The sequence below is a fragment of the Silurus aristotelis genome (genome assembly GCF_946808225.1).
Source record: "Silurus aristotelis genome assembly, chromosome: 1".
NCBI classification, from domain to species: Eukaryota; Metazoa; Chordata; class Actinopteri; order Siluriformes; family Siluridae; genus Silurus; species Silurus aristotelis.
In genome coordinates this window covers 14,858,089-14,881,827 of record NC_139574.1, presented here as the reverse complement: position 1 = coordinate 14,881,827, position 23,739 = coordinate 14,858,089, and the positions used below count along the sequence as shown (strand labels likewise).

The window sequence follows — 23,739 nt, the reverse complement described above, 5'->3', positions numbered from 1 at the left end:
TGAAGCTGTGAGAGCAAGCTGTTTGTGTCAGTAGTCAAATTTTGCTTTAATAACAGCACAAAACTGTCAAAAACAAGATTCTAATATCACCCTCTGAAAGTAAAAGGTGAAAAATAGCAACTTACATATATATTCATGTGTTTATGCTGAGAACCATCATTCACACAATGCCCACACACACTTGGTTTATACAATGCTAAGCATTGTGTTTCCCAGACCTGTAGTGTATCTGCACTGCATATGATGTTGCAGAAGCTGATTTAAAAAAAAAAAAACGCCCTGCAACAATGTGGGTGTATTAGATCCAGGAAACCAGTTAAATGCATGGGTCAAATGGTTACTACACAACCAAGGAAAACCACTGTACTGGCTGGTGGTTTTGGTTCACCAGCTGCTGATTTCCACACTATATATAATGGTTTCTTTAAGCCATGATAGCAAAACAAATAAAATGCTTTTAAGAAACCTGAGATTTAAGGACAAGCTACTGCCTTTATTACTGCATCTATCCAGTTTGCATGTTGCATTTGGCACACACACACACACACACACACACACACACACACACACACACACACACACACACACACACACACACACACACACAAATAAAAATAAATAAAAGCTTAAACAAACCAACACTTCACTCTAAGCAGAAACTCCAGCAAAATCCATCTAATGCCAGCTGCTGATGCAGTGTGCAGCTTTTCTGCTAGTACGCACTGAGCGGATAAAAGCAGAGGATGAGAACGAAGTTGAAAGGATCCTGAGGGCTGCTGGAGGTAAACACTGGCTGACAGGGTGGCTTTAACCCTGTATCCTGCTGAAGCGTGCCCCTTTGCCACAGCAGCTTCTGTCTGATGTCCTTTCACTCGGAGCGTGCGCCTGACTCCGCGGTATGAATGCAGCCCATACATCAGGCTCAGAGTGAGGCATGGTGGATGGTGTAGACACATGCTGGCCCACTAATCCCACACTCAGCGGTCAGTCACAAACTGGATAAGGGTCAAATTGAAACCTGGCCTGTCCATGCAGACCTGTGGTACTGGAGAGACTCTGGGTAGTGTGTTGGCCACATGCTCTTTTTCGAATCTTTGTGGGCTGGGAAAGTGTGAACATGTGTGTTTGTGCGTTGTCTAATTTGAGACTGATTTGAGATTTGGAAAAAAGAAAAAAGAAAAAAAAAACACAAAACGCTATAATGCATATTATAATTTGACTAGATGTTATTTCTGTCATCTCCACTTCCATTCAAATCAATAGACTGGGCTCTTTGTTTTGCTCTCTGCAGGATCACAGCACTGTAATCTGTAAAAGGCTACTTATAATAGACTCATTTTTGATGCTGCTCTGAAACATACAGCTTAGTGATTTCACTCTGAATACATCATCTCAATCTAATTTTCAGCACGTCTTTGTCAGCAAAAAAAATAGCGTCTAGTCTGTATGAACGTATGTGTGAAACAGTTATGAGTTCAGTGAAAATTCTAGTGCTTGCTGACACCTTCGATTATGTCTGGTGCTTCAGACACTCAATGGACTCCTGGTGTCTTTATTCGGCATGGTTACTCTCGCTCCCTGACAGCTCTGCATATATAAAAATGTACAACGTTACACTGAATATTATTTGCTGAGGTCACTTAATTCTGGAGCCAGAACGTTCTTGCTTTGAGGGACAGTACTATTCAGGATGTAGACTTGTGAAAGATTTTAGTGCTCCTATTAAAATCGTCCGATAAAGACGTTCAGTTCACTGTCTCTATTGCACTGTGTTCACAAAAATAGAAATGAAAAGAGCAATAGGCAATTGTTCCACCATTAAGGAGGTTCATTTTTAGCAGCCGAGTGACTCAGCAAACTGTTGCCCGTCCCCTATTGGCCCAATTTTAATGCCTCTGCACACTACTGTTAATGCATGGCACTGACATGCATATTGAAGAATCTTTTCCCCCAAATGACTCTGTAAACAAGATGTGAGGGCAGCACTGGTAACATAATTTGCAGGAATAAGTGTCAGGCTGCAGTTATTGCGTTATTTAGTGCGCCATAAAGCGCCAGGCTATTGATTTGAGAGGCGAAGCGGCTCCACAGTTATTTCTGTCATTGCCACTCTCATTAAACTGATATATAAGGCTCTGTGTTTCCCCTTCTGCCTTTTTGTGCTGCTGAACAGACCCTCATTCTCATGCTTTATTTCTTTTTGTCTCTTCTTTTTGTGCTTTTATCTCTTTCAAGGCATTCCACAAGCATGTTGTAGATTACTTGTTATGATTTCTTTTTATATTTTATGCCATCACATAGATATTTATTTGATTTATGATGTAGATTTGTTTCTAACTGAGACCTCAAAACAAAAAACAACCACCACAAAATACCCTGCAACTCCTAACCATGAGCAAATGAAAGGTTAAGCAGCCAAAAAAACAAAGCACATGACAAAAAAAAATTTAAATAATGAATAAACCAGGCTAACGGGAGAACAGAGCGCATTGTGTTTACATAGACTCAGAGCTGTTAATTCTTTATAAATCCATACTGCTTTTGGAGCTGGTTCCCTGTACACAGCAGGTTGGCCAGCTCTGCCAGGCTTACAGCAGATCGTGTGATGGCAGTGTACCAGACATTATTGCTCAGGCTGCCTCACCGCCTGCCTCCGTTCCCCCACACATTGCACAGAACCTACACTGAAATCCCATCTACACAGCCAATGTGATTTTTTTAAACGCAATTCATAAATGATCTTTGACTGTCATCTTGAGGAAAATGTAACCTGAAGTACAGTTTGAGAAGAGACCATCAATTGGGTTAATATTTAAAAACAAAGTGCACTGCAAAACTAGAAAATAGTCTTGAACATGGATTTGGTTGTATACATAGCATAGTACGTAAAATAAATATCAATGAAATAGTCCTTTTAACTGGTAAAACAGAAAAAAACAATAGACCAAATTAGACTTAAACAATATTATTGACATTAAAATTGCATGCAACACCTCAAAATTATTGAACGTATAGAATTTTTGCTGTTAACATCCAGGACGTCTTATGAAATCCAGACTTCCTCAGTAAAGCAGATGTAATCACTAAGTAATTCATAGTAGAATGAGAAACAGAAGTATTATGGAATTAATTATACTTGTATCTTTATTAGTGTTATAATATTATGCCTATAATTACTATATGATTAAATTATTAATTCTCAAACAATGTTTAAAGAGAGAAAAAAACAGAAAGCTGAAAATAGGTTGAGCAGTGCAGGTTATCTAGATGGAGAAAGAAGTGGATGTGTTGATCGATATTTGGAGCAGTCCAGACTGTCATTCAGCCTGATCTCTCACAGGAGGCTGTGATAGGAGATCAACCACTCAGATTAACATCTCCTGTTCCATCTCATGAAAATAGACACAGTCCTCTGACTGCCTTCAAGTCTCTAAAAACTCACTTAAATTAAATGGACGAAAGTGTACTTTTTTGTTGGAGGCTGACCATAGGATTCGTACTGTATGTGCTTTTGGAAAATGTTTCTACATTTCAAAGTCCATATTTAGTCCACATTTCTCTTTACAATATCCTCCACTGTTCCAGGAAGATGTTCCACCAGATTTTGGAGTGTGGATGTGGAGATCTGTGCTTATTCAGGCAACAGGGATTTAGTTAGGTCAGGTACTGATGTAGGGTAAGGAGACCTGGGGTATAATCAGCATTCAAGATGTTCAGTAGGGTTGAGGTCAGAACTCTATAGAAGGCCACTCAAGATCTTCACGCCAAACCATGTAAACCATATCTTCTTGGAGCTCACTTTATTTACAGGGGCACTGTCATGCTGGAACAAGTTCCCTTAGTTCAAGTGAATGGGAAAATCTTATGCTACCACACCCACAGACATCCTATACAATTGTTTGCCTCCAACTTTGTGCTAACAGTTTGAGGAAGAACCACATATGGATGGAAAAGTCTGGCGTCAGAATGCTTTGGTCCAAATAGCGCAAGTATAATGAGGCAAAAAAATTTCAGTGACTTGTCCCCCCTTTCTGAATGATGAATTATTCAGAAGATGGCCACATTATTTTACAGAAAAATTACACATTAAATATTAGCATTAGACACTTGATCTGGAAAAAAAAAAAAAGCTCACACGGCTAATTTCATGTGGATTTATTTTCCCAGGTTACACAAATGTCAAGAGCTTAATTTCAGCATGCTAGCTAATTTGTGCTTCTTTTATAACACATTATATAAGCTTTGTTTTAATTCATTAAACTGAATGGCACAATGAAACTGACATATTTGCTATCAAAAAAGATAATATAGTTTCTGGGCTCACTAGATTTGTGATGAACAAAGGCAATTAATTTAATTATCAAATATAATTTATAACCTGATCATATTTAACTTTCTGATGACTAAATTACCATAATGTATTAATTTAGAATTTAAGTATATGGGTTTTGTGTGCTGATGATCAGACAGATGGCTTACCTGTGGGTCTGCTTCTAGTTTCTGGTTGACAAAGCAATGATGATGATGAGTAGAATCAGAACGAATACTCCACACATTAATAAATAGCATTTCCTTTTTCTCAGCTGCTTCTGTGAAAACAAACAGGGGATACGGTTGTAAGATAAACACATTTCCTGTCGGCAATTATTTTTGCAACATACACAACATTTGACATTTTACTAGTAACCATACACTGTATATAGTGACAAAGTTATGAGGATAACCATGAATAACAAGTAAACCTCTTGACCTTTTCCTTCAGGTGCAGGACCCCAAAGCTTGTGTTTGCCAGTGAGATTTTTTGTTTGAGAAACAAAATACTATTATATACAACAATATGAAGTGTAACATTGTTTTCCATTTCCATTATTTCAGTTCAACATGCTGGTCATCATACACCATTGGAAATTTTTTTTTTTTTGCATAATTCTACTTAGGATCTACTTGGAACTATCCCAAAAGACTCAATTGATTTTAGTTTTCAAAGCCTTTTAGATTTGACTTATTGTTCTTAGACTGTGCATATATTATATACTATACTATAATCACATATTCAAACCATTTAATATTAAATACATATGCACATAAGTACCCCTAATATGCAAGAAATATATACAGACCTACTCTAGACAATACAATAAATACCAGTCAGTACACATGCAAATGGCAAATGAATGGACAACAGCATGTATTTGTTAATGGACTATTTTGCTGACTGTCTGATTACTGATATGGTCCTAATGGACGGATTGTTGCTCCTCTTTTTTTCTATGAAAAAAAAGCATTGTGTTTATAAAATGTATGATTTTGATGACACATTTAATTTTCAGACATTATATTGACGTCTATCTTATAGTCACTTGCCATTTGAGAAGTGTTTGTATCTGAAACTCCTATCATTTTTGCCTTTCTTCAGTGTCCCTTAGATCTTTCATTTTAAACCACAATTCAGATCAAATAGGCCTGCTCAGCAACATGCAACAGAGCATGGTAGGATGGTCACATTTATGAGTGAACACCTGCCTGGATGGATTTTAGTTCTCCATGAATTTTTTAAATAAGATTTTTCCTGTCTGCAGCAAATAAACTATATATATATATATATATATATATATATATATATATATATATATATATATATATATATATATATATATATACAGTGAGGAAAATAAGTATTTGAACACCCTGCTATTTTGCAAGTTCTCCCACTTAGAAATCATGGAGGGGTCTGAAATTGACATCGTAGGTGCATGTCCACTGTGAGAGACATAACTTAAAAAAAAAAAAATCCAGAAATCACAATATATGATTTTTAAACAATTTATTTGTATGATACAGCTGCAAATAAGTATTTGAACACCTGTCTATCAGCTAGAATTCTGACCCTCAAAGACCTGTTAGTCTGCCTTTAAAATGTCCACCTCCACTACATTTATTATCCTAAATTAGATGCACCTGTTTGAGGTCATTAGCTGCATAAAGACATCTGTCCACCCCATACAATCAGTAAGAATCCAAGAATTAACATGGCCAAGACCAAAAAGCTGTCCAAAGACACTAGAGACAAAATTGTACACCTCCACAAGGCTGGAAAGGGCTACAGGGAAATTGCCAAGCAGCTTGGTGAAAAAAGGTCCACTGTTGGAGCAATCATTAGAAAATGGAAGAAGCTAAACATGACTGTCAGTCTCCCTCGGAATTGGGCTCCATGCAAGATCTCACCTCGTGGGGTCTCAATGATCCTATCAAAGGTGAGAAATCAGCCCCAAACTACATGGGAGGAGCTGGTCAATGACCTGAAAAGAGCTGGGACCACCGTTTCCAAGGTTACTGTTGGTAATACACTAAGACGTCATGGTTTGAAATCATGCATGGCACGGAAGGTTCCCCTGCTTAAACCAGCACATGTCCAGGCACGTCTTAAGTTTGCCAATGACCATTTGGATGATCCAGAGGAGTCATGGGAGAAAGTCATGTGGTCAGATGAGACCAAAATAGAACTTTTGGGTCATAATTCCACTAAACGTGTTTGGAGGAAGAAGAATGATGAGTACCATCCCAAGAACACCATCCCTACTGTGAAGCATGGGGGTGATAGCATCATGCTTTAGGGGTGTTTTTCTGCACATGGGACAGGGCAACTGCACTGTATTAAGGAGAGGATGACTGGGGCCATGTATTGCGAGATTTTGGGGAACAACCTCCTTCCCTCAGTTAGAGCATTGAAGATGGGTCGAGGCTGGGTCTTCCAACATCACAATGACCCGAAGCACACAGCCAGGATAACCAAGGAGTGGCTCTGTAAGAAGCATATCAAGGTTCTGGCATGGCCTAGCCAGTCTCCAGACCTAAACCCAATAGAGAATCTTTGGAGGGAGCTCAAACTCTGTTTCTCAGCGACAGGCCAGAAACCTGACTGATCTAGAGAACATCTGTGTGGAGGAGTGGGCCAAAATCCCTCCTGCAGTGTGTGTAAACCTGGTGAAAAACTACAGGAAATGTTTGACCCAGAGGTGGGAAGTAACGGAGTACAAATACTTTGTTACTGTACTTTAGTAGATTTTTTTGGTATCAGTACTTTACTCCACTATTTATTTTTCAGACAACTTTTGCCTTTTACTCATTACATTTTTACACAAATATCTGTACTTTTTACTTCTTACATTTTCAAAACCGGCTCGTTACTTTAGTTTTAATCCATTGATTTGGTGAAATATATATTTTTTTATTTTCACTGTGTGCCGATTTCAGCCGAACAACCGATTTCCTGTTACTGCGCGTCTTTTTCAATCCACTGGTGTATCATGTACTGTCTCTCACTCACCACAGATGTAGACTAGTTTACGAAGATAAGAATCAGCAGGCAGAAGGCAGTAAGAAGTTTGGGGTTAACGTGGGTAAGACAGAGGGAGTCAGGGATGTAAACATGACTGAGAACAGACACATTCCTGATCATCATCATCTTTTCTCTGCTTGTGTTCTATATGTGGATTTTCAGCCTAGATACATTCATTCGGTAACAACATTTTTCATTTGTTTTGTATTAATATATATATATATATATATATATATATATATATATATATATATATATATATATATATATATATATATATATATATAAATATATATATATATACAGTACAGACCAAAAGTTTGGACACACCTTCTCATTCAAAGAGTTCTCTTTATTTATATATATTATATTTAAGGTAATATATAATATATATACAGTACAGACCAAAAGTTTGGACACACAAGGTGTGTCCAAACTTTTGTTCTGGACACAACTTCTCATTCAAAGAGTTTTCTTTATTTTCATGACTATGAAAATTGTAGAGTCACACTGAAGGCATCAAGGGCTATTTGACTAAGAAGGAGAGTGATGGGGTGCTGCGCCAGATGACCTGGCCTTCACAGTCACCGGACCTGAACCCAATCGAGATGGTTTAGGGGTGAGCTGGACCGCAGAGTGAAGGCAAAAGGGCCAACAAGTGCCAAGCATCTCTCGGGGAACTCTTTCAAGACTGTTGGAAGACAGATTTCAGGTGACTACCTCTTGAAGCTCATCAAGAGAATGCCATGAGTGTGCAAAGCAGTAATCAAAGCAAAAGGTGGCTACTTTGAAGAACCTAGAATATGACATTTTTCAGTTGTTTCACACTTTTTTGTTATGTATATAATTCCATATATAATTCCACATGTGTTGATTCATAGTTTTGATGCCTTCAGTGTGAATCTACAATTTTCATAGTCATGAAAATAAAGAAAACTCTTTGAATGATAAGGTGTGTCCAAACTTTTGGTCTGCACTGTATGTATATATATATATATTTTGCTGTCAAAATTGAAATTATTGTAAACGGCACTAAATGTTATTACGCGCTATTAATTCAGCATTTCTGTTTTTACAATTTTTATAAAAAAATTAAATACATAAATAAATATCTAAATATAAAAGAGGCAAAAATAAAACCTTCGGAAAAAAATACATTTATCCACGACGTCCTTGCTTTACTTAGATATAAAATAAATTATTAAACTCCAGATAAAAATATGTTTAATCAGTAAACTTTTGTTTTATTTATGCGCCAAGTCTCAAATCAAACACCAAATCCGCCATGTTTTACACAATTAACCCTCTAGGTGGCGTTTTGTGAGTTTTTCCCTCATAATGGTGACACAAACTACTTTTTACCTAAGTACATGTCAGAGCCAAGACTTCTTTACTTTTACTTGAGTAAAAAAGTTTAATCTGTACTTCAACTTTTACCCGAGTATTTTAAAACATGAGTATCTGTACTTTTACTTAAGTAAAGGATGTGTGTACTTTTGCCACCTCTGGTTATATATATATATACAGTGAGGAAAATAAGTATTTGAACACCCTTCTATTTTGCAAGTTCTCCCACTTAGAAATCATGAAGGGGTCTGAAATGGTCATTGTAGGTGCATGTCCACTGTGAGAGACATAATCTAAAAAAAAAAATCCAGAAATCACAATATATGATTTTTAAACTATTTATTTGTATGACACGGCTGCAAATAAGTATTTGAACACCTGTCTATCAGCTAGAATTCTGACACTTAAAGACCTGTTAGTCCGCCTTTAAAATGTCCACCTCCACTACATTTATTATCCTAATTTACATGCACCTGTTTGAGGTCGTTAGCTGCATAAAGACCCCTGTCCACCCCATACAATCAGTAAGAATCCAACTACTAACATGGCCAAGACCAAAGAGCTGTCCAAAGGCACTAGAGACAAAATTGTACACCTCCACAAGGCTGGAAAGGGCTACGGGGAAATTGCCAAGCAGCTTGGTGAAAAAAGGTCCACTGTTGGAGCAATAATTAGAAAATGGAAGAAGCTAAACATGACTGTCAATCTCCCTCAGACTGGGGCTCCATGCAAGATCGCACCTCGTGGGGTCTCAGTGATCCTAAGGAAGGTGAGAAATCAGCCCAGAACTACACGGGAGGAGCTGGTCAATGACCTGAAAAGAGCTGGGACCACCATTTCCAAGGTTACTGTTGGTAATACACTAAGACGTCATGGTTTGAAATCATGCATGGCACGGAAGGTTCCCCTGCTTAAACCAGCACATGTCCAGGCACGTCTTAAGTTTGCCAATGACCATTTGGATGATCCAGAGGAGTCATGGGAGAAAGTCATGTGGTCAGATGAGACCAAAATAGAACTTTTGGGTCATAATTCCACTAAACGTGTTTGGAGGAAGAAGAATGATGAGTACCATCCCAAGAACACCATCCCTACTGTGAAGCATGGGGGTGGTAGCATCATGCTTTGGGGTGTTTTTCTGCACATGGGACAGGGCGACTGCACTGTATTAAGGAGAGGATGACCGGGGCCATGTATTGTGAGATTTTGGGGAACAACCTCCTTCCCTCAGTTAGAGCATTGAAGATGGGTCAAGGCTGGGTCTTCCAACATGACAATGACCCGAAGCACACAGCCAGGATAACCAAGGCGTGGCCCTGTAAGAAGCATATCAAGGTTCTGGCATGGCCTAGCCAGTCTCCAGACCTAAACCTAATAGAGAATCTTTGGAGGGAGCTCAAACTCCGTGTTTCTCAGCGACAGGCCAGAAACCTGACTGATCTAGAGAAGATCTGTGTGGAGGAGTGGGCCAAAATCCCTCCTACAGTGTGTGCAAACCTGGTGAAAAACTACAGGAAACGTTTGACCTCTGTAATTGCAAACAAAGGCTACTGTACCAAATATTAACATTCACTTTCTCAGGTGTTCAAATACTTATTTGCAGCTGTATCATACAAATAAATAGTTTAAAAATCATACATTGTGATTTCTGGATTTTTTTTTTTTAGATTATGTCTCTCACAGTGGACATGCACCTACGATGACAATTTCAGACCCCTCCATGATTTCTAAGTGGGAGAACTTGCAAAATAGCAGGGTGTTCAAATACTTATTTTCCTCACTGTATATATATATATATATATATATATATATATATATATATATATATATATATATATATATATATATGTTGTATTATAATCGCAATCATATATTCCCATGATCCGCAATATCCTCAGTGAATTGACCCAAACTGAACTTTGAAAGTTTGTTCATGCTGTGCCCTATGGCAAAAAACAAATGCCGATTCAGTGATGCTTATAAGGTCTGTTCTGTTCTTTCCTGACACATCCTGTGCCTCTGATAAGGGATTACATGGTAAAATTTCATGTTTGTTTGTTTAGAATGCCACTAGTGCTAATTGGCATTACGTTCCTCCCAAGCCTTTACCCTCTTTCCCATTATTTTGTCATGTTTATGAATTAAGCCAGAAGTACAAATAGATAAATAAAAAACATTGGCAAAGTGCATTTAAGTGCTGAGTAGATCTATTTAAATATATATTTTTCAAACTTGACATCCTCAGGCAGCACCCGTGTTTGGGAGCACAGAACTTACGATGCTTTGAAATGCTTTTCTTTTGCACTTTTTTTCATTCGTTTCTCACTACAAAACGGTTGAGAGCAGCAGTGCTAGACCAGAGCTGGGCTTGGAGTCTTTAAATCCTGACGCGCTTCAAAGCACGGAGCACAATTCATCTTCTTATCTGAGACTGGAAACAGGCTTTCTATGTGGAAAGAGAGAGAGGCAAAGCGAGGGTGGGGGGGGTGGTGGTCGGGTAGTGGGGAGGCAAAAAAAAACTGCTGTCGAGTAATTTTCCATTTAAACGTTCCACTCTACAACAATTTGCATAAGCAGCCCTGCGTCTGTGATAAGAAGATTGGTAATTTTCAAAGGCTCTGTGGGGATTGAGAATTAAAAGCCGCTCTCTGCTATCTTCTCTCTTGCAGCTGGTCACCACAGATTCTGCAGCTTCTTTCTTAAACTTTCTCCTCTCCCTCTCTTTCTCTCCTCCTCTCTCTCTCCTTCTTTCGCTCAGCAGACTCCCTGTGGCGCTTCTCATTCTGTGTCATCCTGGCTTCTACTGCCTTTTAGGGAAAACAGCAAAATATAAAAGTGAATAAGGTGAAGAGGTACAAAAAGGAGCTTTTGACAACAAAAGAGCTGTTATTCTATTTTAGACTGATTTCCCTGACTTAGCTGAGGATGGAGAGGAGAAGTATATATATATATATATATATATATATATATATATATATATATATATATATATATATATATATATATATATATATATATATATATATATAATTAAGACTGAATGAAGGTACATGTTGATATAAAGGGTTTGACAGAAAGCATATGTTTTTGATAAGCCAGTAAAGACATTTTTTCTTTTATTTACATTTTAAATGAGAGGACGGCTTTTATAAACATAAAGTCTTTATAATGTAGATAATAAATAATAGAGAAGCCAGTTTAGAATACAACAGGTCAACAGAAGTCTGTTTATGGGGCCATAGTGCAAATTGTAGGCGCTATTGTGATTTGCTTGTAATATTTCTGACACAATAAGTGTTCGCGTTTGGCAGCAACAAGCACATCAAAAATCAAGTTTTATCTGCTTTACATTACTAGGTTTTGTATTATTTAAAATTTTATTTTAAACTTACTGCTTTGATTTTTTTAATAGTGGTTGGTCAAAAATAACCACAATGCAAGACTTTTGTGCGTTCATGTTGCATCGTATATGAATCTACAGAAAACAGAATATACACTCTCGTCATGTGCTTACTGACTTTGCATTGTCCATCTCAGGAACATTGTGTATGAATTTACTATTCTCTGTTTGGAAATTTCACCCTTTTGCCCCTTTTCACATGATCACAAGGATTCTATTTCTAGACCCATATCTGAGATATTCTGATCTGAAATGTTTAACTCTAGTTTTAGCAGTTTCTGCAGAAGGGTCTACTTTGGTGCTTGGCAGCCCCCTTTATCAGCCATACATATAGCAGATATTATTATGCTTGAATATCAAAATCAACCCATACTGTATGTTGTACATGGTACATGTCACCTGCTGAGGAGAGCAGTCACAGTAATAGTAACTATGGGCTTCTAAATGTACCCCAAAACTGTCCCTTTGAGGGAGCGACACCTTTAGGCTATAAAGTGGAGTCATGACAAATAGGTAAGGTCGAAATTACATGAACATGCTTAATTGAAGACTGACTCAACAACCCAGATGTGGAAAATTTAGCATGGCAAATTTAGTCTGGCAGAGCTGGACAGGCCTCATTACATGTTATACATCCCATCTCCTTTATTGCCAGTTCTTCCAACATTGTTGAGTATTAAGCAAGTAAACCACACAGAGTGGCTTTTGGACTGAAGATGGATTGCTTTTTGCTAGTTATCAAAACTCCACAGTAGCTTCTTTACTGAGCAGAGGTGCAGCATTAAATTGATAAGAAGTCTGTAAACTTGACTTGGTAGTAAAGTAAATCTTTCTTAAAGTGAAAGCCCCTTACATGCCAATTTAGACTGTCTAAACTTTGTTTTATTGATTTTTGGTCAATTTTTCGGGTACCACAAAAGAAAGCAGCTATAATAAATAATGATATTATATTTGTACCTTTTTTTTTAATCCAATCATTCCTTTCAGGAGGTAATGTTCATTTGCATTAAAGTAACCATATTAATTAAAAATACAAACATATATAATTTTAGCTTAAGTAATATTTTGTCCAATTTAGGGAAAATAATATTGATAAAAGAAAATTTTTATTATTGTTTTACCATAAATATAGAATTACTGTCTGCAATATTCATTTTAGAGTTATATATAATTTTTATGTTTAATTTAACAGTTTACCACTACCTGCTACACATCTACCTTGTGTGACATGAAAAATGTCTTTATAATGCCATAATAATGCAAAAGGATGATTAGTGACAACATTATGCTGCCTGTATCTTATCTGCTTGGAAAATTGGAAGTCTGTATAATAAGTAGCATTTGCAGTGACACTGCTTGGCATGTAATCGGCTTAGGTGAAATTAGCATAAACATTCAGTCCCAGTTGAGCTGATGTGGTGTATCAAATAAACATGGGCTTGTGGTCCTGTTCTGCACTGCAGATGTGCATGACACAGTCGGACACATTGCTGTGATTACTCGAATGCCACTGTGCTGCATCATCGTGCATGTCAGACTCACCTACACAGATTTCTTCCTTTAAAAAATTCACATGAATTGCTGACATATGTTTAGGTAAACAATTTACATAAGAAATTAGTTTCCTCAATATAGGTGAGCATAATTATTAATAATCCAAGCATAATCCAACTAATTAGTATTATTTCTTATTTCCAAGCCAATTGTCATTTATTAAAAAGAGTGTACATAGTTTATTGCATTGCATTGCAAATGCAATTTTTATCTTCTTCTTACTCCTATTCTTCTTCTTCTTCTTCTTCTTCTTCTTCTTCTTCTTCTTCTTCTTCTTATTATTATTATTATTATTATTATTATTAGTAGTAGTAGTAGTAGTAGTAGTAGTAGTGGCTAATATTATACTTATTTGGTTAGTTTGGTTATACTTTTATAGTATAACCACAGAATTGGTTGCGACAGAACACGAACAATACATAGATAAAAGAGATATAAATAACATAGCCACCAAAAAAATAAAACACAAGAGGATATCTGACTTACATTTTAACATATGTTATAGCGTACCCTTGCAATGGAGTGCTGAGGGTAAACGTTATAAAGGCATTAGGCATACAATTTAAACAGTTTAAGACATACCTTTGTTCATTGTCGTTCATTGTAATGTGCACATGGAAGAGCTAATATCATTAACACCAAGGTTGGCTGTTTCAGCAATATTTCCAGCTTTACTAATTGCAAAATCTGGCATAAGAAATGCAACGCTGACATTTTTAAAAATGTTTAAAATCTGCACCGGTTCACCAGTGTTCTTTCTTGGACCACTTCTGATAGATACTGATCACTGCAAACGGGGAACAACTCAGAAGAATTGCAGTTTTGGAGATGTTCTGAACCAGTTGTCCAGACATCAAAAATTTGGCCTCGTTTGACTTACTCATATTCTTACACTTGCCTATTTTTCCTGCTTCTAACAAGTCAACTTTGAGCACAAAATGTTTACTTGCTGCTTAATATATCCACCCACGCACACGCACACGCACACACGCACACGCACACGCACACACGCACGCGCGCACACACACACACACACACACACACCATCTACGTACAGTACATGTGTTAGTAATACTACCAATAGTGCAAGCCCCACGGCTCCATACATTCAAATTTTATATCTCATCCTGAATATATCTAACTTTAGCAACATTTACTGGAGTAGACATGCAAATTCTCATCATAGGCGATGTGATCTGAAATGCATTACTGCACTATTGCAAAAACATTTTGTCACCTAATGAGAACTACAGTTCATCCACTGAAATCATTTTACCCAAACAACACACACACACTTGCTAACATAAGAGTTTAAAAGCTCAGCCTGCTTTTGTCTGAGGGATCTGAGTAGAATTATCATGAAATGCAATTAACTGTCACAGTCCTAATGAATTTCATGAGCCGCATGATTCCATATAAATGGCGCTGTAGGTTCCACTCTGGCCTGTGTGTGTGTGTGTAAAGGTGGGAGAGAGAGAGAGAGAGAGAGAGAGAGAGAGAGAGAGAGAGAGAGAGAGAGAGAGAGAGAGAGAGAGAGAGAGAGAGAGAGAGCAGTTTGGTCTTAGTACAGTTAATATGCATACATCATCATGCAGCTTGGACCAAATAGGAAAAGCAAAGTGTGAGCAGAGCAGAACTCAAACAGAAAACTTACAATGCAGATGATCATCCAACCACACACTTCTTTATACATGCAGAATTAAACACAGCTTCAAGCAAATAGAAAAGCTTTGTCAGAATAAAAGATGCAATATTGATGTCCGAAATGTTCATTTTCTATTGAACTGTTCACAGATTGTCCACTGCAGTTCACCACACAAAGCTCTGGATGGTAATGAACGATTATCCTGTTCATCTGAGCTCTGATTAGACTGATCCACCACCACTCCTTTAAAACAGCAGTGAGAAACAGATTTCGTTTATTTCCAGCATGTATTAGACATGTAGGGCTACAGAACAGAAAATGGCCTGTTCTTTTTAATTGGTTATTACATACGACGGCTGTATAAATACTTAAAGGAGCTGCATGCGGGGAATGTACGAGTGTTCAGAGTTACAGGCGCCCCCTCCCTCCCCTCAGGGTGCGGCTAGCAGGACTGCTGAAGTGCTAAATTGCTCTGTGTGAGTTTGTTCACGGCTGAACTCTCAGTGAGATAATGAAATGACAATTAATCCAAAAGCTGTTGCCATTCACTCATTTGCTTCCCTACTTCTGAAAAGAGTAAAGAAATGAAAAAGGAAATTAGTGAAGCAGATTTTTGGGTTTAGCCCAAAGGATGAATGGACACTGAAATTAAGGAAAAAATACGGCTTAAATAAGTATGGGTTTTTTTTATTCCCCTTTAAATTTACTTTTATTTAAAATGTAAAGCAAACTGACTTTAATTAAAGGTTAGATTTCAGGAATATTTTCAGCATGAGCAATTTTAAAAAGTTTTTTTTTTTTTCAATAATAATAATGTTTCATATTATTTTGTTTCAAAAGTATTGTAAATAAAATATTTTCTTCAGAATTGAACACGTGGGAATCCTCTCTCCTAGTTTGTGGTGCATTACTCGGCAAACACATTATTATTTCCTAATCTTAATTCAAAAAAACTAAACTGGAAAGCAGCAGTCACACTGTGCTGTTCACTAAGAAGTCACAAAGAAAACCAAAATGTAAAAGACTGAAAGCAAGCAAATGTTTTTCTCTAGATAAAACTAAACAATAATATTTCAAAGGAAGAGACAGCTGTGACATACAACTACCGTAGTCTGGTGTTTGGTATTGGATTTTAAACCCAAGCATCAGAAAAGCAGGCATATTATTTTACCAAATGAAAAAAAGAACAAAAAAAGGACACATCAAATTTTTTAAGAATACACTAAGGAAATTTTTAAAACCAAATATGCAGAAAGAAAAGCAAACTGTCATGCAGTTACTGTACTTTCTTCAGTTTTTCCTTATGGTTTTTGCTCCTAAACATGGAATTGACAAAATGGAAAGCAGTCCCTCTCTGGTGGTTTGTATTGTTTTTAAGATTTATAATCACACCTGATATTGACCAAATGAGGATGGGTTCCCAAGCTGCTCATCAGAAATAAATACACATCATTTCCTTTAATTCTTAAGTTCTGTAAAGCTGCTTTAAGAAAATGTTCCTTGTAAAAATCGCTATAGAAATAAACTTGAGCATACTATTGTTCGTTTTTAATTAAACAACTTATACACTGCACAATTAACTTTTAAAATATCTGATGCTTGGAGCTAAAAAGCAAGTAGGAAAATAATGTGGCTATATACATTTCAGTTAATGGATTGCGATAATGGTGGAAATGTATTCCCGCAACTATAGATTAATGAAAAATGAATTAGCTAGCTTTTTGCTAACAAAGAGCCATCATTTATGTTACATAAGACGACACACACTCATTAAAAAAGTGTGAAACATTATAGTCTAAAGTAGACTCAAGGCTCATTCAAAACCATTAAGATCAGCAAATTAGGACCGTTTCCTTTATCCCTATAAGAACTTTGTCAAGCAAGCATGAAAATATGTAATTCCTGCTGACGTGGTCACCTGATTTGTGCAAAGCTCAGTTCAAAACCATGTAAACATCTGTGGTCTTCAGCATTAAAGGAAGATTATGACATGGTTAGCTTATGATAATGCAGCCCATCAAATTACATAAGAGCAAATGATTGAAAATATGTTTATTATTAATAATAATTATTATAAATTTTATATATATATATATATATATATATATATATATATATATATATATATATATATATATATATATATATATATATATATATATGTATGTATGCTTTTCTGCATTCCTGTATTGTATAGACAGTAAATAGAATTTAAAGTTCAGACTTACACCCAGGCAATAACACTAGTGATACACTGTGGCTTCTATACTATGCCAATGAATTCTTACTTGATTACACTATATATTACTGGATAGAAGATCAGCTGATCAAAATTGCTATAATCCTGTCATCCTGTTCAGGGTCATAGTGTTTCCAGAGCCAATATTCCACAAATACTGGTTGCAAGACAGGAATACACCCTGTAAGAAAAACCAGTATATCACAGGGCCTCACACACACACTCACACAATTTACAATAGTCAATCAACAACTTCAGAACTGACCCTCAGAACCTTGATCTCCTCCTCTGTGCCATCTTACTGCTTGTTAGTAAATTATTATCATCTACACAGAATAAAGATTAAATCTCTCAGGTAAAAAGACAAGTACGTTCGAACTGCATAAGTCGCCAATAGTGTAATTATAGAGTGTACTTCAGCAAATCTACTTTCTGTAAAAAATTAGATTGTGTCCACCATTACCCCCGAAGTCCTTCATGAAGTGCAGTTTGGAGATGCACTTAAAAAGCAGTGTTGGCTGTAACGCGTTACAAGTAACGTGCGTTACGTAATAATATAACTTTTCTGGAGTAACGAGTAAAGTAGCGCGTTACTTTATAAATTTACACATTAATATCTGAGTACTTTTTTAAAAAAGTAATGCGAGTTACTTTTCAGTTAAATTATTTTGCATAAAAAAAATCAATACTGAATTAAAATGAATGTAGTCACGTAGAATCGTGCAGTCATACGTGCGAGCCGCGGGAACAGAAGCTGGTCAGAAGCGAAAATGGCAAACCAGAGCATTACATTACTGTGATGGAAGTATTCTTATTATTTTGAAATAGTCGAGGAAAAGGAGAAAGGAATAATGGTTAAGTGTAGATTATGTGTTGGTGAAAAGCTCTTGTCAAATGCAAAAAATACCACTTAAAAAAAAAAAAAAAAGACATCTGCATGCAAAGCACAGCACTACAGGTGTGTGTGTGTGTGTGTGTGTGTGTGTGTGTGTGTGTGTGTGTGTGTGTGTGTTTGTGTGTGTGTGTGTGTGTATATTGTTGAATATATGGAAATGGAGACAGAAATATAGAAAACTTTTGCCGACTTTCCACCACTGCAGCTCTATGGACTGCTCGGAATAAAAGTTCTCCGTGGGAGACACATGTACGACGCCATCACAGCGGAGAAAGAGAGCAAATTAACAGCTCATTTGCTCTTTGTGGGAAGATAAACTGCCACGGTCACTGATAATAGCGCAAACTTTGTAAAAGCGTTCAGAATGTTTCAAGCTGATGATGAAGCAGAGAATGATGTAGACGAGGACGAGGTCATATTTACGGAAGTTTTATGAGATGACAGCGAAAGGTATGTTCTCCCTCCACATCACCGGTGTGCAGCTCACACATGTCTTTTGCTCTAATATAACTTATTTCTTATGGGCAATTATCTATATTACACCTGTTACACCTGTAAGGCGTGAAAGAGATACAAGTAAAGCAAAAGTAACGCAAAAGTAATATAACGCGTTACTTTCCATAAAAAGTAACTAAGTAACGTAATTAGTTACTTTTTTGGGGAGTAACTCAATATTGTAATGCATTACTTTTAAAAGTAACGTTGCCCAACACTGTTAAAAAGTGTATATGGTCTAAAGGTCTCTACAGCATTAAGGTGCAATAATAAGCATTATGAAACAGTCCTATATTTTCAGCATGTGAATCATTCTTCCTAGCTGTGATGAGGTGCTTTCAGAAATTGTTTAGCAACAGAATGAGATTAAATGAATTTCTTGAACAGAAATATGCAGTTTAAAGTTTACCTGGTGGTTGCTGGCCTTTGCAAGCTCCTGGTTTGCAGATTCCACATGCGAGGCAGTAGTCTGGATGTATTCCTCAATGCTCTCTGCAGGAAAACAAAAACACAAACAATATTACTGTTCATTTACATTTACTGCATCACAGTTTTTAGTAGTTTTTAGAAACTAACATGGTTGTTAATATCAGCAAAGTACTGTCAGGGCTGTTCCTTCAGGGTGTGAGATTTGTCGCTTGCATTGATACACCGCAGGCTCTTAAAATACATGACAGCAGAATAAAGACAGAGTACAGAAAACCTCTAATTGTAAATACTGTGCTTCTTTTTTACATGCCTTGCAGACACATGTGAAGGAAGAGAAAGAGAGTAAAAGAACAGATGGACTGGTTCAGAAAAAAGTCAGTCACTTGGTGCACAGAACACTCAATGGAATACCGCAGGTACATTTAAAAGGGTGAAAGGTGTCTTTTTTAACTTGTGCTCCTACTTATTATTATTATTATTATTATCATTATTATTATTATGGTCAATCACCAAATTTGTGTAGGCACGCCACTGTTATTCTACCTTACTATACTGTTCATCTATTCTCATTCTTTCTCTTTCAGGGTGTCTATTACAGCCCAAAATTTTGTGAAATTGGGCACATTTTACTTAGAGGGGTCTAAGGAATATTCTGACCAAATTACTCTATATACCATAAGGCTTAACCGAAATTATTTATTCGCTGCAATTTATTCTTTAAACTCAAATCTGACATATGACCGGTCTGTTTTAATGTTAAAAACAAAATCTAAATGTATTTTTTTACATGTTTATTTTCACATCAGTAACAAAATACACATTTTGCTTTTAAGTCTTGTAATGCAGCTAAATGGTGGACTACATTTGGCATTAAAATAATGCATTCAAAACCTGACATAAAGAAGTACACGTCCAGAAGGAAGCCACTTATATTTGTGTCTGATTACTTGCCAAAAGTTCTATATTATATGAAGTGTGAACCATCAGACAGCTGTGCTATGTTCAGCATGATCAGCTGAGAGCACATCATAGCCAACAGATGAAATTAATTAAATAATAATAAATTAAACAACAATCACACAGATGTATTAATTGCAGGGTTAATACTGTATGCTCGAGATTAAAAATACAATCTACAAACACACCCCAGTGCTTTCTTTAGAGTAACCTTTAACCGAGCACTTTATTTCTTATCACCCTGTCAAGTAGGAATAAAATAAATACTTAGTTCACAACAGTTTCTGATGTGAAAGTAACTATAACTGAGAGTGTAATGTTATACTTTGCATTGCACTTACTGTAGCACTGATTTGAAATAATTTTCCTATTGCATTAATTTTGGCATTTGACATATTTCAAGATTAAATCTGATCATGACATTTACATTTTATGTTTGTGATATATTGGTGCCCTTTTTAACAATGATGTCACTGTAAAAAAAAATTAAAAATGAAAAAAAAATAAAGGATAACACAAATCTATTTTAAGCTTTGGAAATACAGTCTACCTGATGAAAGTAGACAAGGGATGCACAAAAGCCAGGTTATGCACTTGCTTTCTTAATTTACATGAAAGGCAGCCATTTATTAGTTTTGAATAATACAAATTAGTTGTCTTGTACCGATGCACATGTGCTTATTCTACGAAGTGAGAATGTTGATTCAAATGCAAACTCAATTCCCTTCCCAATTAAAAACTAATGTGCGGTTCAGCACACAGGGGGGCACAACTAAGGCAGGAGCGAGTGAGTTACAGAGGGGTTAAAGCAATGCAGGCTCGGCAGCAGGAAAACGCTGCAGACTTCACCTCCGCCTGGCTGCTAGAACTAATGAGGTTTTGTTTATCTTTCTCTGATGTGATTTGGTTGTGTTCTCTGTTGTTGCCATGCCAAGGAGAGACATAGTGACAATCAGAAAGCGTCAAAGAGCCTCAGATTCACGGACTTTTCTTTTATTTGTTTCAGAGGTTAAACAATACCTTTTGGTAATTTATTTTTTTATTTTTTATTATTATTTTTTTTTTTACCTAGATATCAATTGTAGTGACCTTTCAGAAAAGTGTCAGTTCACACAATAAAATCAGTTCACACGAACTGAAGTTTAAACAAGTGGATCATTTTCTTCGAACATTTTAAAAATCTATTAAAAAAATGAAGTCACTTCATCACTTCATCAATCAATTTAAAATAGTAAATACAACAAAAATCTATAAAAATCTGTGGAAGCTTGTTTCTCCTTTAAATGTGAGTGATTGGCCAACACATGCCTCAGCAAAGGATACTGAAGTTACAGTAAATTAGGAAAATGTTTAAATATGCCTTAATAATAAAATAAAATGAAAAAATTATAATAATCTATAGATTCTAAACAAAATGCAAGATATGTAAATCTATATCTACTACTGTCAAACTTTACTATTTTTCTAGTAATAAGAATTCTTATAATATTTGCTGTTGAATGTGGTCCTGGTCTTGGAGGAACACTGTTATGTTTCACTGTGTACTGTACAGTGTATGGGTAATAAAACAATAAAAGCCACATGACACACTATATCGCAACATTTTGTGGACAACTGATCATCACGATTGAATTTGTTTGTAATACGTCTTATTAATTCCCCTTTTTGCTGCTATTACAACCTCCATTCTTTTGGAGTGTGGCTGCTAGGATTTACTGATTCATCCACAAGAGCATAAGTGAGGACCAGCATTGATAAAGAACAAGAATATCTGGGGTGCTGTTAAAAATCCAATTCATGCCAGTTGTAGTGTTGGGTTGAGGTCAGGGACCTGTGCAGGCCTCAAAACATTTTCCACACTAACTTTGAAAACTATGTCTTTATGGACTTTTCTATGTGCACAAGGGAATTGACCTGCTGGAATAGGGTTGGGCTTCTTAGTTTCAGTGCGGAGAAATGTAAGGGGAACAGCATAGAAAGGCATTCTAAACAAAGTGTGTGCGTTTACTTTTGTTGCAACAGTTTGGTAAAGGAACACATAAGGATGAGATGGTCAGATCTTCATATACTTGCAGCCATATGGTGTATGGTTCTGTTACAGTGCTCAGTTCAATCTAATTAAAGTACTCTACTAGGCACACATCCAGGCTACACTCTGTGTTTGATAACCATGATATATTTAATATATTAATCATCCAGACTTGGAGAAACTAAACACTTATAATAAAATTAAAGCAAATGGAAGATTTTCATAACCCAAAAATTATGCTTAACATCAAATGTTAACTAAACTGTATAAAATTAAAGAAAAAAATGACATTATAGACAGTGTATGTAATATATTGAGAATATTAGTTGATGACAGACACCTGACATGATGATAGATCATTGCCCCTTTAAATTATTCTATTGCAAAGCAGACTGCTCCTAAAGATGATTTGAATGCTTTTTGCTCATTGAATGTTAAACAACCTTAGAGTGGACTTTTAATCATCGCTCCCTATTATTATATTTGAATTTCTTTTTGCTTAGCCTGCCATATGTGTTCTCTCAGCATTGTCACTGAGGTCATGAACTTTTAGCTTGATGGGGAGCTTGGTCAGAAGGTCTCTGAAACTGAAATAATATGGAAACCTAGGATATTCTGTAAGTGTGTCTGGGGGTGTGTCTGTGCACAAATGACCAGTCTAACCCTTTTGGCTTAAGCACTTCCTCCTCCCTGCTTTTCAGATTACTGATCTATCATCCATGACCAATTACTGTAACAGTAAGAAGCCAGCAAAAAATGAAGAATGAAGCTCTTAAATCCACGAAAGGAAGATGACACATTGTGCTGTCACATAATCAATCAATATCTCAATAAGCGGGAGTGGAGAATGAGGTGTGGGTTTGATGGATCACTAGACATGTGTGATATGAAGACCCTGTAGGCTAGGTGACATCTCACTGTTGTTAGGCTGAATGCTATGGGTCATTAGATTGAAGTATGATATTGGGGAATACCACCCAGAGTTAAATGAACCTGTTGGTAAAACTGAGCCATGACTAACACCATTGTGAGCACTGCATTTAACAGAATTTATTACAATAGCTTAATCAATGCAAACCTTTCCAACATGTCGTGTTCACTTTCTTAACTAGCTGAATTATTCATATTGCATAGACAATGACATTTAACAAGGCAGGATTTTTTTTCCCTACATTGTAGTGCTGACGAATTTGCAAGCAGAAGCATCAAATTATTTGAAGTATGTAGTATAGATGTTAATGATCTTACAACAAATTCACATCTGCTCTTACCTGACCACCCCAACACACACACACACGCAAATACATACACTTCCCACTTTTTTAATGAAGCCTTTTAAATGCACAGGCAAAACTAAATAAACTTATCAGCTGGGAAAATGTTCATAACACAGACTACAGAAACACAATA

At 36.4% G+C, this 23,739-nt stretch overlaps 1 protein-coding gene across 2 annotated transcripts in view; it reads right to left on the bottom strand.

Moving 5' to 3' along the window:
• Window positions 1-23,739, bottom strand: part of tsnare1 (T-SNARE Domain Containing 1) — a 229,432-nt gene that overhangs the window by 11,013 nt on the left and 194,680 nt on the right. For both annotated transcript variants that reach the window (XM_083548755.1, XM_083548754.1), the window contains exons 10-11: window positions 19,324-19,406; window positions 4,480-4,589 (exon numbers count right to left, since the gene is read on the bottom strand). In XM_083548755.1, coding sequence (XP_083404881.1) covers window positions 4,494-4,589; window positions 19,324-19,406 — 179 coding nt within the window. In that variant the 3' untranslated portion in view covers window positions 4,480-4,493. The remainder of the gene's footprint in view (window positions 1-4,479; window positions 4,590-19,323; window positions 19,407-23,739) is intronic.